The 17,247-nt window shown below is 36.3% G+C and overlaps 1 protein-coding gene across 1 annotated transcript in view; it reads right to left on the reverse strand.

The window, feature by feature from the left end:
* Positions 1-17,247, reverse strand: part of CFAP210 (cilia and flagella associated protein 210) — a 42,280-nt gene that overhangs the window by 20,557 nt on the left and 4,476 nt on the right. Inside the window, exons 2-4 of the mRNA XM_047722543.1 lie at positions 15,165-15,391; positions 11,531-11,704; positions 11,239-11,432 (exon numbers count right to left, since the gene is read on the reverse strand). Coding sequence (XP_047578499.1) covers positions 11,239-11,432; positions 11,531-11,704; positions 15,165-15,391 — 595 coding nt within the window. The remainder of the gene's footprint in view (positions 1-11,238; positions 11,433-11,530; positions 11,705-15,164; positions 15,392-17,247) is intronic.

Below are 17,247 nucleotides of genomic sequence, written 5' to 3' on the forward strand. Positions count from 1 at the left end.
TATATATATATTTATTTTTTTTTTCCTTTTTATACTTTTTCTTTATTGGTTTTCTTTTTTTAATTTTTTTTTCTTTCTTTCTGAAACTCTTTTTATCCCCTTTCTCCCCCCCCCCATGATTTGGGATCTCTTCTGATTTGGCTAAAGCATATTTTCCTGGGGTTGTTGCCACCCTTTTAGTATTTTACTTGCTCCTTCATATACTCTTATCTGGACAAAATGACAAGGCGGAAAAATTCACCACAAAAAAAAAAACAAGAGGCAGTACCAAAGGCTAGGGACCTAATCAATACAGACATTGGTAATATGTCAGATCCAGAGTTCAGAATGACGATTCTCAAGGTTCTAGCCGCGCTCGAAAAAGGCATGGAAGATATTAGAGAAACCCTCTCAGGAGATATAAAAGCCCTTTCTGGAGAAATAAAAGAACTAAAATCTAACCAAGTTGAAATCAAAAAAGCTATTAATGAGGTGCAAACAAAAATGGAGGCTCTGACGGCTAGGATAAATGAGACAGAAGAAAGAATTAGCAATATAGAAGACCAAATGACAGAGAATAAAGAAGCTGAGCAAAAGAGGGACAAACAGCTACTGTATCACTAGGGGAGAATTCGAGAGATGAGATAACACCATAAGAGGAAACAACATTAGAATAATTGGGATTCCAGAAGAAGAGGAAACAGAGAGGGGAGCAGAAGGTATATTGGAGAGAATTATTGGAGAGAATTTCCCCAATATGGCAAAGGGAACAAGCATCAAAATCCAGGAGGTTCAGAGAACCCCCCCTCAAGATCAATAAGAATAGGTCCACACCCCATCACCTAATAGTAAAATTGACAAGTCTTAGTGACAGAAGATCCTGAAAGCAGCCAGGGAAAAGAAGTCTGTAACGTACAATGGTAAAAATATTAGATTGGCAGCAGACTTATCCACAGAGACCTGGCAGGCCAGAAAGAGCTGGCATGATATATTCAGAGTACTAAACGAGAAAAACATGCAGCCAAGAATACTATATCTAGCTAGGCTATCATTGAAAATAGAAGGAGAGATTAAAAGCTTCCAGGACAAACAAAAACTGAAAGAATTTGCAAATACCAAACCAGCTCTACAGGAAATATTGAAAGGGGTCCTCTAAGCAAAGAGAGACCCTAAAAGTAGTAGATCAGAAAGAAACAGAGACAATATACAATAACAGTCACCTTACAGGCAATACAATGGCACTAAATTCATATCTCTCAATACTTACCCTGAATGTTAATGGGCTAAATGCCCCAATCAAAAGACACAGGGTATCAGGATGGATAAAAAACAAAACCCATCTATATGTTGCCTACAAGAAACTCATCTTAAACCTGAAGACACCTCCAGATTTAAAGTGAGGGGGTGGAAAAGAATTTACCATGCTAATGGACATCAGAAGAAAGCAGGAGTGGCAATCCTTATATCAGATCAATTAGATTTTAAGCCAAAGACTACAATAAGAGATGAGGAAGGACACTATATCATACTCAAAGGAACTATCCAACAAGAAGATCTAACAATTTTAAATATCTATGCCCCTAACGTGGGAGCAGCCAACTATATAAACCAATTAATAACAAAATCAAAGAAACATATCGACAATAATACAATAATAGTAGGGGACTTTAACACTCCCCTCACTGAAATGGACAGATCATCCAAGCAAAAGATCAACAAGGAAATAAAGGCCTTAAATGACACACTGGACCAGATGGACATCACAGATATATTCAGAACTTTTCATCCCAAAGCAACAGAATACACATTCTTCTCTAGTGCACATGGAACATTCTGCAGAATAGATCACATTCTCGGTCCTAAATCAGGTCTCAACCGTTATCAAAAGATTGGAATCATTCCCTGCATATTTTCAGGCCACAATGCTCTGAAGATAGAACTCAATCACAGGAGGAAATTTGGAAAGAACCCAAATACATGGAGACTAAACAGCATCCTTCTAAAGAATGAATGGATCAACCAGGAAATTAAAGAAGAATTGAAAAAATTCATGGAAACAAATGATAATGAAAACACAACGGTTCAGAATCTGTGGGACACAACAAAGGCAGTCCTGAGAGGAAAATATATAGCGGTACAAGCCTTTCTCAAGAAACAAGAAAGGTCTCAGGTACACAACCTAACCCTACACCTAAAGGAGCTGGAGAAAGAACAAGAAAGAAACCCTAAACCCAGCAGGAGAAGAGAAATCATAAAGATCAGAGCAGAAATCAATGAAATAGAAACCAAAAAAAACAATAGAACAAATCAACGAAACTAGGAGCTGGTTCTTTGAAAGAATAAGATTGATAAACCCCTGGCCAGACTTATCAAAAAGAAAAGAGAGAGGACCCAAATAAATAAAATCATGAATGAAAGAGGAGAGATCACAACGAACACCAAAGAAATACAGACAATTATAAGAACATACTATGAGCAACTCTACACCAACAAATTTGACAATCTGGAAGAAATGGATGCATTCCTAGAGACATATAAACTACCACAACTGAACCAGGAAGAAATAGAAAGCCTCAACAGACCCATAAGCAGTAAGGAGATTGAAACAGTCATCAAAAATCTCCAAACAAAAGCCCAGGGCCAGATGGCTTCCCGGGGGAATTCTACCAAACATTTAAAGAAGAACTAATTCCTATTCTCCTGAAACTGTTCCCAAAAATAGAAATGGAAGGAAAACTTCCAAACTCATTTTATGAGGCCAGCATCACCTTGATCCCAAAACCAGACAAGGATCCCATCAAAAAAGAGAACTACAGACCAATATCCTTGATGAACACAGATGCAAAAATTCTCGCCAAAATACTAGCCAATTCAACAGTACATTAAAAGGATTATTCACCACGACCAAGTGGGATTTATTCCAGGGCTGCAAGGCTGGTTCAACATCCGCAAATCAATCAATGTGATAAAACACATTAATAAAAGAAAGAACAAGAACCATATGATACTCTCCATAGATGCTGAAAAAGCATTTGACAAAGTACAGCATCCCTTCCTGATCAAAACTCTTCAAAGTATAGGGATAGAGGGCACATACCTCAATATTATCAAAGCCATAAAACCCACTGCAAATATCATTCTCAATGGAGAAAAACTGAAAGCTTTTCCGCTAAGGTCAGGAACACGGCAGGGATGTCCGTTATCACCACTGCTATTCAACATAGTACTAGAAGTCCTAGCCTCAGCAATCAGACAACAAAAGGAAATTAAAGGCATCCAAATTGGCAAAGAAGAAGTCAAACTATCACTCTTTGCAGATGATATGATACTATATGTGGAAAACCCAAAAGACTCCACTCCAAAACTGCTAGAACTTGTAGAGGAATTCAGTAAAGTGTCAGGATATAAAATCAATGCACAGAAATCAGTTGCATTTCTCTACACCAACAACAAGACAGAAGAAAGAGAAATTAAGGAGTCCATCCCATTTACAATTGCACCCAAAACTATAAGATACCTAGGAATAAACCTAACCAAAGAGACTAAGAATCTATACACAGAAAACTATAAAGTACTCATGAAAGAAATTGAGGAAGACACAAAGAAATGGAAAAATGTTCCATGCTCCTGGATTGGAAGAATAAATATTGTGAAAATGTCTATGCTACCTAAAGCAATCTACACATTTAATGCAATTCCTATCAAAGTACCATCCATTTTTTTTCAAAGAAATGGAACAAATAATCCTAAAATTTATATGGAACCAGAAAAGACCTCGAATAGCCAAAGGAATATTGAAAAAGAAAGCCAAAGTTGGTGGCATCACAATTCCGGACTTCAAGCTCTATTACAAAGCTGTCATCATCAAGACAGCATGGTACTGGCACAAAAACAGACACATAGATCAATGGAACAGAATAGAGAGCCCAGAAATAGACCCTCAACTCTATGGTCAACTCATCTTCGACAAAGCAGGAAAGAATGTCCAATGGAAAAAAGACAGCCTCTTCAATAAATGGTGTTGGGAAAATTGGACAGCCACATGCAGAAAAATGAAATTGGATCATTTCCTTACACCACACACGAAAATAGACTCAAAATGGATGAAGGATCTCAATGTGAGAAAGGAATCCATCAAAATCCTTGAGGAGAACACAGGCAACAACCTCTCTGACCTCAGCTGCAGCAACATCTTCCTAGGAACATCGCCAAAAGCAAGGGAAGCAAGGGCAAAAATGAACTATTGGGATTTTATCAAGATCAAAAGCTTTTGCACAGCAAAGGAAACAGTGAACAAAACCAAAAGACAACTGACAGAATGGGAGAAGATATTTGCAAATGACATATCAGATAAAGGGCTAGTGTCCAAAATCTATAAAGAACTTAGCAAACTCAACACCCAAAGAATAAATAATCCAATCAAGAAATGGGCAGAGGACATGAACAGACATTTCTGCAAAGAAGACATCCAGATGGCCAACAGACACATGAAAAAGTGCTCCACATCACTCGGCATCAGTGATGTACAAATCAAAACCACAATGAGATACCACCTCAGGCCAGTCAGAATGGCTAAAATTAACAAGTCAGGAAATGACAGATGCTGGCGAGGATGCGGAGAAAGGGGAACCCTCCTACACTGTTGGTGGGAATGCAAGCTGGTGCAACCACTCTGGAAAACAGCATGGAGGTTCCTCAAAATGTTGAAAATAGAACTACCCTATGACCCAGCAATTGCACTGCTGGGTATTTACCCTAAAGATACAAACGTAGTGATCCAAAGGGGCATGTGCACCCGAATGTTTATAGCAGCAATGTCTACAATAGCCAAACTATGGAAAGAACCTAGATGTCCATCAACAGACGAATGGATAAAGAAGATGTGGTATATATACATAATGGAATACTATGCAGCCATCAAAAGAAATGAAATCTTGCCATTTGCGACGACGTGGATGGAACTAGAGGGTATCATGCTTAGCGAAATAAGTCAATCGGAGAAAGACAACTATCATATGATCTCCCTGATATGAGGGATAGGAGATGCAACATGGGGGGTTAAGGGGGTAGGAGAAGAGTAAATGAAACAAGATGGAATTGGGAGGTAGACAAACCATAAGTGACTCTTAATCTCACAAAACAAACAGGGTTGGTGGGGGGAGGGGTGTTGGGAGGGGGGTGGGATTATGGACACTGGGGCGGGTATGTGCTATGGTGAGTGCTGTGAAGTGTGTAAACCTGGCGATTCACAGACCTGTACCCCTGGGGATAAAAATATATTATATGTTTATAAAAAATAAAATTAATTAAAAAATAAATAAAAATAAAAATAAAAATGTAGGAAATCTTTCAGGCCCAGGACTAGCAATCATACAGTGTGTTTTCGTTATCCATTGCTGAGTAGTAATTTTCCCCTAAATTTAATGGATTAAAATAATAAACATTTATTTTTTCACACCATTTCTGAGATTCATGAATCTGGGAGTAACTTAGCTGGGTGGTTCTCCAGAGATTGCAGTCAAGATGTTAGTTGGAGTAATAGATACCTGAAGGCTTGATTGAGGCTGGAGAACCAATTTTTAAATATCTCTTGGCAGGAAGCCTCAGCTCCTTGCCACATGGACCTTCTACATAGAGCTGCCTGAGTGTCCTTATGCCATGGCATCCTCAAGAATGAGTGATCCAAGATAACAAGAGGGAAGTCACAATGCCTTTTTTTTTTTTTATTTCTTTTCAGTGTAACAGTATTCATTGTTTTTGCACCACACCCAGTGCTCCATGCAATACGTGCCCTCCCCAATACCCACCACCTGGTTCCCCGAACCTCCCACCCCCGTCCCTTCAAAACCCTCAGGTTGTTTTTCAGTGACCGTAGTCTCTCATGGTTCTCCTCCCCTTCCAATTTCCCACAATGCTTTTTATATCGTAATCTCTCTCAGGATGTTACACTTCATGACTTCTACTCATTCTCTTCACTGGAAATGAGTTACTCTGTATAGCCATCACTCAAGGGAGGGAGGAATTAGACTCCACCCTCTGAAGGGAGGAATATTAAAGAATGTGTGGACATATTTTAAATCACCACCAGGTAATACCTGAATAGCACTTGGTAGTACAATTACCAGGGCATGGAAAAGAGTGTTGCCTCCTGGTATCCTCTAGTTTCCATTTCTTTGTGATTAAAATATGGTCTTTGCTCAAAGTGGAAAGTCATTCCAAATTTTGGCATGCCGTATACACCCGGCCTACGAGGCACATCATGACCTGGCCCTTGCCTCTCCCCAATCTCATCTTTAACACTGCTCTCTTAGGCCTCTTATTATAGTCCTCTTGCCTACTTGTAGTTACCTAAACCCACCATACTTTAACTCACTTCTGGGATTTCACCCCTGCTATTTCCTCTGCTTAAAATACTTCTACATCTCCACTATGCAGGACTTATTCCTGCTCAGTTTTCACACTTTGGTGCTAGAACTGATCTTTTCTAAAAATTTGCTCCTTCTCTAGACTGGATCAGATGTCCATTTTATATGCTTCCACATACCCTGTATGTATATTTGCCAAAATATCTACTATCATACCCTAATTATCTGTTCCATATTTATACCCTCCTCCCCAGATTGTAAACTTCTTAAAGAAAAAAGATAATTGTATTCATTTTCGCATTTTCAGTTACTAGAACAGTGGCTGGCAAACGGAGATTGTCCAATAAATATTTATAACAATGAGTGGATGATTGGATGAATGAATTTATTAATGAATGAAAAAATAGCCTATCTTAAAAATTTTCCCCCCAATAGACTCTTATTTAAATTTTTTTTTTCTTTTCAATTTTAAATAGGGCTCCACACCCAAAATGCAGCTCTAACTCACAACCCTCAGGTGAGGAGTCCCATGCTCTAACAACTGAGCTAAACAGGTGCCTCTGAATAGACTCTTATTATTCAAGAAAGTGGGGGTAAACACTCTCCTCCTCTCTCTTCTACCACATGGTCCTCTGTATCTATTCACGTTAATACCAGTGTTAGTATTCCAGTTCTATTGTTCACTTCAAGAGGCTTTTTATGGGCTCATTACCATTCCTACAGTATCTTAAGTGACATACATTCTGAATTGTATGAAACTGACACATGAATCAACATCCAACACAATACTACTTGGTGATAATTCTATAAATTCATATACCTAAAAAAATTTATAATAATACATTTGCATTTTCCTTTGTAGTCCTCAATTACAGAATTGAATGTTTCTTAATAAATTTAAGATATAGAACTTATGGAAATTTGCAAATTGGCAACCCAAACCCACATGTCAAATAGCCTTCCCTTCCTAAGTCCCCATAATGCAACAAATAGAATGGAAGAAATTCTATACCACTACTAGAAACTAAATAAAGCAAAGTTTTACCTTATACTTGAATTTTCAAGAAATTTCAGCAAAAAAACAGGGCACTCGAGAGTACAATCAAGTTAAGTAATATTTGGACATCATTCACAAAGACAAAGCCCACCAGGAAAAAGAAAGGAATTTAAGGTGACCTCAGAGCCCAATCAACATCTCCTAGACTACACTGAAGATAAGCCAAAGAAACAAACAAACCTTAGACCTGCTGGAACCTCTAACCAGCACATGGAAAGCACATGGAAAGACCCCCATGGAAAGGGATCCTGTTGGCCTGATCACAGTCTACATGCAAAGGTTATAGGTAGGTAGATGGCCTGTGAAGGTGTTACCACTTGCCAGGTGATTTCCTGGAGATCAGTCTGCTACCTGCAATTATCTCAGAGCCACAACAGCCAACATAAGAGAGATTTCTCAAAGATGACACACTGCTCAAATATTTGCCTCCGTCTGCCAATGGCTCTGTCCCTGACTTGTATAAACCCTTGGGGCTCGACACTGACAAAGAAAAAATTACAAAAAATCCAGAGGCTTCCCCTTCTCTTTTTACTAAGAGATGAAGACTACAAGAAATGAAGACTACACAATATGGCAATACATCTATCCTGAGAATCGATATCTATGTCACTCAGACATTTTTGACCATGAGAAAAAAAAAATACAAACACACACACAACTCAAAACCATAATAACAAAAAGAGACAGATTTAAGCACATAAAAATTAGTATCTTCTTGGGGCACCTGTGTGGCTCAGATGGTTAAGCATCTCCCTTCAGCTTGGGTCATGATACCAGGGTCCCGGTCCCGGAATCGAGCCCCAAGTTGAACTTCTTGCTCAGTGGGGAGCCTGCTTCTCCTTCTCCCTCTGCCTGCTGTTCCCCCTGCTTGCTCTCTTTTTCCCTGTCAAATAAATAAATAAAAATCTTTTTAAAAAATTAGTATCTTCTAAATACTAAAACCTTCAGGGACACCTGCTTGAATCAGTTGGTAGAGCACATGACTTTCAATCTCAGGGTTGTATGTTCGGGCCCCATGCTGGGTATTGAGATTACTTAAAAATAAAATCTTTAAAAAGAAAATACTAAAAACATTCAGAAATGATGACAAAAATCTGCAATATGTCTAATAAAGAGTAATATCCAACATATATAAAAACTGCTTTTTAATCAGTTTTTAATCAATGAAAAACATACACATCAATATGAAACAACCTACATAAGAGAACAATGGAGTAACCAATTTATAACAAAAACCAAAACAGATGAATATTTACACATGAAAAAATAACCTGCCTCACTAGAAATTGAGAGAAATATAAATTAAGAGATAATACTTTTTGATCCATTAAATTATTTTTTTAAATATTTTATTTATTTGACAGAGAGACAAGTGAGAGAGCGAACATAAGCAGGGGGAGCGGGAGAGGGAGAGGCAGGCTTCCTGCAGAGCAGAGAGCCCAATGCAGGGCTTGGTCCCAGGACCTTCAGATCATGACTGAGCCGAAGGCAGATGCCTAATGACTGAGTCATCCAGGCACCCTGGTCCATTAAATTTTGAAAAAATTACTGCCCAGCATTGATTATAACATAAAATGAGTATCAGAGATCAGTGATGATTACATATTTAAAGCCTTCTCAAAGGCAGTATCTCTCCACATGTAAAATCCAAGCTCAGTTTAAAAAAACTACTCTATATAACTACATCTTTGGACAAAAGTCACAAAATACATAAGGTCAGGGATGTTCACTACAGCATTGTTAGAAAAGGAGGAGGGAAAAATCCAAACTTCCCTCAATAATAACACAGTTAAACAAATAATGGTACATCCTTAATGTACAATAAGATTATTTTAAAAGATGCGACAGATCCATATATTCTGGTAAAAAAGATATTCAAGGTATATTTTTGATTGAAAAAAATGAAGTCACAGAAAAATACATTGTAAAACATTCATGGTTAAAAATATATACACACTTATATATGCCCTGTATACAGATATTAGTAATAGCAACAGAACATTCTGAAGGGGTAGTCACAAAATAGAATTTTTTCTATTTATTTATTTATTTTTGTCACAAACTATTAATACTGGCTATTTGTGAAAAGGAAAATGGAACTTAAAGAGACACTGAAAGGGTGAATATGAAGATGGGTTTTTCAATTTTATTCCAAATTTTGCTGTATCAAATGTTAACAAGTATATATTCATTTCGTATTAGCAAAATTAAAAAAAAAAACTTTGAAAAGTAGACAAATATATGCCCAAACATTAACAGTACCTGCTTTGGATCACAGTTTCTAGTGATTTTATTTTTATTATTTTTATTTTTTAAAGATTTTTATTTATTTATTTATTTATTTGATAGAGATCACAACTAGGCAGAGAGGCAGGCAGAGAGAAAGGAAGAAGCTCGATGCGGGGCTTGATCCCAGAAGCCTGGGATCATGACCCTAGCTGAAGGCAGAGCTTTAACCCACTGAGCCACGCAGGTGCCCCAGTTTCTACTGATTTTAATTTTCATTTTGTTTTATTGTATTTTGTAATTCTATAATGATCATATATTAATAATATGTTTAAGTACAAAAATAATTTTTTCTTTAAAAGTATAATATTGTTTAAAATGTTTATTGTTTGAAATTTAAAATGATCTATGCACATTTAAACTACAATGTAAAGAAACTGTTAAGTCTCACATTGGAAAAACAAGGTGGCCAGCAGATGAGGAACAGATTTGTTACTGAATCCCCTTTGTGCCTTTTCCTATTTGCATGTATCAGCTGTTTAGAAAAGTAAGTAAAATTATACACAAATACAATCCCTTCTCCTGGCATATATAGTAGCTACTTCTTTGAAAGAGTTCAGATTTGATTTCTATTTACTGACATAGCAAAAGCTCATAATATACTAGTACGTGAAAAAATATCCAATGATACTGTTGATCTGATTCCATTTTGTAAAATATGAGTATATATGCTCAGAAAAAAAGTCTATAGCAGTGGCTCAAAGATTGCCAGGGCCTGAGGGTGAAGAATAGAACTTAGTGCAAAGGGGCATGAGGGAAATTTTGGGGTGCTGGAAGTATTCTATATCTTGACCTAGGGTAGTTATATAGCTATATGCTTTTTAAAAGGTGAATTTTATTAGTAAATGTAAATTACAGCTCAATGAATCTGACCCCCTCCACCACCACCAAAAAATATCTATATGGCTATATACCAACATGCCAAAAAAATTACAGATTATTGCAGTAGATTAGATTATTGGTCAAAAAGACTCACTCTCTCACTTGCCATTTCCATTGGAGTCTATTTCTCTATTCCATGCTTGTTAGACTTGGCCATATGATTTGCTTTAGCCTTATGGTAGATCAAGTGCACTTCCTTGACTTTGCCTTTGAGTTTAGCCACATTCTTTTAAGCTCAGGCTCATTCTCTTGCATCTCTGTCAATACCATGAGAAAAGTTTCCCCGAGTGGCTACTGTCCCTTCAATCTGGATCTTAAAAATGAACGTACATGGAACAGATCAGAGCCCTCTCTACAGCAACCAGCAAACCCGACCAGTTCTGTAGTGTGCAGAAAAGCTGTACAGCTGGGCCAAAACAACCCACAGATGCGTGAGAAATAAATGGTTATTGCTGAATGCCACTGGATTTGTGACTGTTTGTTATGCAGCATTATTGTGACAATAGTAACTAATATATTATCTCTGGGTAAGAGTAATAGAGATTTTATAACCCTTCTTTGTATTTTTTCTACTTACTAGGTATTTCAGCATGTATTACTTTTATAATCTGAAAAAAAAGCTTTTGTGAGAAAGATAAGATACAAAAGAGGTAATTTATATATACATACTGTTTTAAATGATCATTGGCAAGAGCCATTCTATCTCTGCGTTGTTTTTCTGCTTTTTCTTTTTCTTCCTTAAAAGATTTTTCAATGCTGAGTTTCAATTGTTCTTCCCATTTTTCATCTGATTTTATTTTATTCTTTTGGAATTCAATCTGTGCATCACGTTCTTTCATAACTCTACTAAGAAGAAGTCCTGACTACAAAAAAAAAATTGTGGCATTTTAAGAAAATAAAGTCTAATTATGTATAGATAACATTAAATATAGAGAGAAATACAAGAAAATGCAAGTAGTACATGAAAGCGTTTCACTCTTTCTGTCTGGTACAATTGATATTGCTTTGCAAATTCAATAGCCTTTTTTCTTTCTCCTTGTTTGTGTATTTCCTCCTCTATATCAAGAATTTGTCTTTCTGCCTCTACTTCTTCATCACGCTTCTTTTTGGCTTCAAGTTTCTGTTCTTTCATCCCCTAAAAAAAGAAAAAAATCAGTCTTCTATTTTCGTTTTTCAACTCAATTTCATAAAATTTAACATTACAGATAACAAAATAATTTGAGCTTTCATTATGAGTTTTTATTGTATTTGCATATATTATTAATAAATAAAAAAAGATGTTACACTTATAAGCTAATATTTTAATTGAATTTTTTTGGTAGGTAACATGTTTACATGGTTCAAAACCCCAAAATATTGTAAAGATATACAGTGAAGTTCTCCCTCTAATCCTAGCTTCCACCAGCAATCTCTAAGATAACCACTATTATTAGTTTCTTATATTTGCTTCCGAAGTTCCTTTCCATATTTATATAAATATATATATTACTATTTTTATTCCTTTAAAAAATCAACAGTAGCATATTTACATGCTCTTCTACATCTATGAGGAGTCTATCCAATGTGTCATGTCAGATGAAGTCTTTCTTCTCCTCTATGGGTCATACTTCATATGTCTTAAGACAACCTTACTTTACCCTAAAATCCTGAAGATAGTCTATGATTTATTTTAAATTTTTACTGTTTTACTTTTCACATCTGGGTTTTTCATCCAGCTGAAATTCATTTTTGGATATTCTATACCATAAGGATATAATTTCATCTTTCCATATGCCAATTATCTCAGTTATGGAATACCCAATCCTTTCCCTTCTGACTTGACTGACATTTCTGTCATATGTCAAGTTCCCATATATAACATGTGAGTTTTTCTGGGCTCTCTCTTCTGGTCTATTATTTTGTCAATCTCTGTGCCTATAAAACAGTTTTTACTACTACATTTCTACCACATTTACTATATTTCTTCTTATTCGTTAACATCCATGGAGATACAAAGCAGTGTGTTACTTCTGTTTATTTATATGGTATATTCTACTCCCCCATCCCTTTATGGATCAGGGACTTCTTTAAAATCAAGTTTTTAGGAGCACAATTTACATACCCCCTTGTATAGTTTTACAAATGTATAGTCACTTATAGAACAGTTCCATCCTCATGGAGCTCATGCCCTGGTATACCAACCACTCCCCACATCTGCAATCCCTGGCAACCACAGATCTGTTTTCTTTCCCTGTAGTTTTGCATTTTTTAGAATGTAACATATATATGTAATATATATTGTAATATATGTAATATGTAATGTAATATATATAGTAATATATGTAATATAATATGTGATATATTATAAAATATGTACGATCACACATATGTAATATATATGTAATGTGTATGTTACATATAGTACATGTAATATATGTAATACATGATATCAGTTGTGACATTTTTCCCTCTTCTAGAAAAAAAGAATAAATCATGAACACTATTCCTAAAACAAGGTACTATAAGCTTTCTGTGTCCCTTCCCACAGCTGGGAGAAAATATTTTTGAATCAAATATCTAATAAAGGATCTGTATTCAGAATATATTTTTAAAATTCCCTAAACTTAATAATAAAAATTAGAAAACAAACCCCATTTATTTTTTTTTAAGATTTATCTATTTATTTATTTGACAGAGAGAGATCACAAGTAGACAGAGAGGCAGGCAGAGACAGAGAGAGAGAGGGAAGCAGGCTCCCTGTCAAGCAGAGAGCCCGATGTGGGGCTCTATCCCAGGACCCTGAGATCATGACCTGAGCTGAAGGCAGCAGCTTAACCCACTGAGCCACCCAGGTGCCCCACCCCATTTATTTTTAAAAATATTTAATTATTTATTTTAAAGAGAGACAGACTGAGAGAGAGAATCTCAAGCAGATTCTGCGGTGAGCACAGAACCCGACTCGGGTCTTCATCCCAGGACCCTGAAATCATGACCTGAGGTGAAACCAAGAGTCAAACGCTCAATTAACTGAGCCACCTACGTGCATGCCAAAACAAACCCCATTTAAGCATGTGCAAAAGATTTCAATAAACACTTCACCAAAAAAGATATACAATAGAAAATAAGTTTATAAAAAGATGTTAAGCATCATTATAATCAGAGGAATTCAAATTCAAATTATAATTCAAATTAAAACTACTTCACACCTATTAGAATGTCTATAATTAAAAAGATGGACCATAGAAAGTTGGCAAGAATGTGGAGAAAATAGAACACTTATACTCTTATGGGAGTTTAAAATTAGAACTACTTTTGAAAACAGTTCAAAAGTTTCTTACAAAGTTAAATATGCAACCATCATATTATCCAGCCATTCTACCCAGATATTTACCCTAGAGAAGTAAAAGTGTATGTCCACAAATAAACTTACACATGAAGGTTCATATGCAGCTTTATTTATAATAGCTCCAAACTGGAAACAGCTCATATATCAACATTTGGTTGATGCCAAAACCATCAACCATTGAACAGATAAACTGTGGTCCTTCCATACAAGGGAATACTACTACTCAGCAATAAAAATTAATGATTAATATACACAACAACATGAAAGAATTTCAAAACAATTGCATTGAATGAAATTTATAATAGAAAGCAGCTGAGGGCAGGAGCTCCTGGCTGGCTTAGTCAGTTAAGTGATGGACTCTTGATTTCAGCTCAAGTCATGATCTCAGGATAGTGAGATGGAGCCCTGCATTCGGCTCTGTGCTTAGCCGGGTGTCTGCTTGAGATTCTCTCTCCCTCTGCCCCTCCCCCGACTCCTGATTGCACAGGTGTGCTCTCTCTCTCTCTCTCTCTCAAATAAATACACAAATCTTAAAAAAAAAAGAAAGAAAGAAAGAAAAGAAAAGAAAAGAAAAGAAAAGAAAAGAAAAGAAAAGAAAAGAAAAGAAAAGAAAAGCAGATCAGGGCTGCCTGGCTGGCTTAGTCGAAGGAGCATGCGCCTTTTGATATCAGGGTTGTGAGTTCAACCCCCACATTGGGTGTAGAGATTACTTAAAAATAAAATTTTTTTTAAAGATTTTATTTATTTATTTGACAGAGAGAGATCACAAGTAGACAGAGAGGCAGGCAGAGAGAGAGAGGGAAGCAGGCTCACTGCTGAGCAGAGAGCCCAATGCGGGACTCGATTCCAGGACCCTGAGATCATGACCCGAGCCAAAGGCAGAGGCTTAACCCACTGAGCCACCCAGGCGCCCCTTAAAAATAAAATCTTGAAAAAAAAAGAAGGAAGCAAGCAGATCAGTTGTCTGAAAAAAGAGTAAGGAGGAATGAGAAGCAGTAAACTAAGTACAAGGAAACTTTGGGTTATGAGTATGTTCATTATCTTAATTATAATGGTTTCAGGGGTGTGTAATTATGCCCAAACTTATCAAATTGTACACTTTAAATATGTCTACTTTATTGTGTCACTTCTCCTAAATAAAGCTGTTGAGAATGTGTTTCAAAGTATTTTTTATGGTATTTTACATGTTAAAAAAAAAACATAGAAAAAGGTACTAAGAAAAGAGAGTGAGTCTTCAGTGCATATGTACTCCCGGGTGATTAATACTTACTGCATATGTGTTAGTCCAATGTTTTACCACTTCTTGGGATCGGAAATGCATTTCTTTCTTTGCCTTTCTTTCTGCACGAAGACATGCTGCTTCTCTTGTCAAACTATCAAGGCTATCTTGAATCCTTTTCCACTCATTCTGTGGAATTATTGTAACCTCCCGGAGATCTACCTTGCTAGGTAGAAGAGGTGGATAGAGAGCTTGATCTTCTTCAGAGTTCTTTATTTCTAATAAATTTTAAAGAATGAATGTTAAAGACTTTCAAGAGTTTAAATGTTTTTTCTCAGACATTTCTATATTGTCATGATATCTGGAAATTATTTTAAATAATTTTATTCTTGTTAGTTTAAGAACACTGAGATTAAGCACAAAATATATAAGAACTTGGAATCAAAAGACAGATTTGAGTCTTCCCTTGGTCATTTCCTTACTCTGTAAACTGAGATAAGTCATTCAACTTTTTGGAGATTCAGTATCAACATCTTTAAAGTTGAGATCAATATCTACCCCCTACAGGCTGTTATTAAAACATTTTTTCAAAACTGACCAAGTAGCAGTCTATAAATGGATAATTTGGGGGAATGTTCATCTTTAGAAGTTGTGGACATCATCATTGACTCTATTCAATCCCTTCCTAATTGAGTAGCAGCAATGTAATTTGGAAAACTACGGTCTCAGGGTGGGCCTCATTAGTTTAAGAATACTTGCATCTCCTTTGCCAATAATTATTTCTGTAATAAGCAAACAAAAGGAAAAGAGATTTATCTGTGACTTTTAGAAAGGTTCTTTCTTGTTCTTCTGGGAGAGACATCTGAGAGTGACTCTTAAACTAGATATGACCAAGGAGACATAAAGAACAGACAGACAACCATCCTATGATCACAAAAGGAAGCAGTCTTACAGTGAAGCTATTACTGTGAACCACAAAGGAGAAACAAAGGAGGAATGTGGGGCAATGAGTGTCTCATTATAATGCCAAATCAATCAGACCTGAAGCCTAGAGTTCCTGTTACATGGGCAAATAAATTTCCTTATTTTTAAATATGATTGAGTTGGATATTCTATATATGATTTAAAAAGCATCATAAAGGAACATACCACATATGAATTATGTAAATCTAGACAAAATTATTTAACTCTCAAATTCCTTAACTGCAAAATGGAGATATTAATAGGGCCTACTTTATGTGGTTGATGTGAGAATTAAATGAAGTTATATATGTAAAAAAATTAGAATAGGATGTGGCACACAGTATGTTCTCAATATATGTTAGCTATTATGTTTACTATTTTTATTTTAAGGTGAACGAAACAGACATAGGGAGAAAAGCAGAAGCCAGAAATCACATGACTTCAGAAAGAGATAAAGACACTGAGAGAAAAGCTGCCAGGATCAATTAGAGTCTCCTTGGGGATTGAATTAAGGTTGATGGGATTGAGGAATTGGTTGCTAAAGTGTGAGTTTAGAACCATAGGTACACCATCTTGCCTATCACATACCAAGTCTCCGCCCGCATAATAAGCTACGCAAAGCTGGGAAGAATAGTGTCCTGGATCGAGTTATACCTAAATTCCCAGTTATATGGGGCACCTGGGTGGCTCAGTGGGTTAAGCCTCTGCCTTCAGCTCAGGTCATGATCTCAGGGTCCTGGAATCGGGGCCTGCATCCCGCTCTCTGCTCAGTGGGGAGCCTGCTTCCCCCACCCCCCACCTCCCCACCTGTCTCTATGCCTACTTGTGAGACAAATAAATAAAATTTTTAAAGATTTTATTTATTTGTCTGTCAAACAAATAAATAAAATCTTAAAAAAAAAATAAATCCCCAGCTATGTGAGCCAAAATAGTCCCCTTTGTTTTAACTATCATGAGTTTGATTAGTCACTTGTAACCAGAGTCCTGACAAATACGTCCTTGTAACAAATTTCCTTTGTTTTGCCTAAACTGGCTCAACTTGATTTGTGCTACTTGCAATTAAAGGCTAACTAAACAAAGGTTACTAGGTTAAACCATCTACCTTTTGATTAACATATTGTTAAGCATATTAGGATATTTTTCTTGTGACAAGAACTTTAAAGATCTACTG

This window comes from Lutra lutra, chromosome 3 (assembly GCF_902655055.1).
Source record: "Lutra lutra chromosome 3, mLutLut1.2, whole genome shotgun sequence".
NCBI classification, from domain to species: Eukaryota; Metazoa; Chordata; class Mammalia; order Carnivora; family Mustelidae; genus Lutra; species Lutra lutra.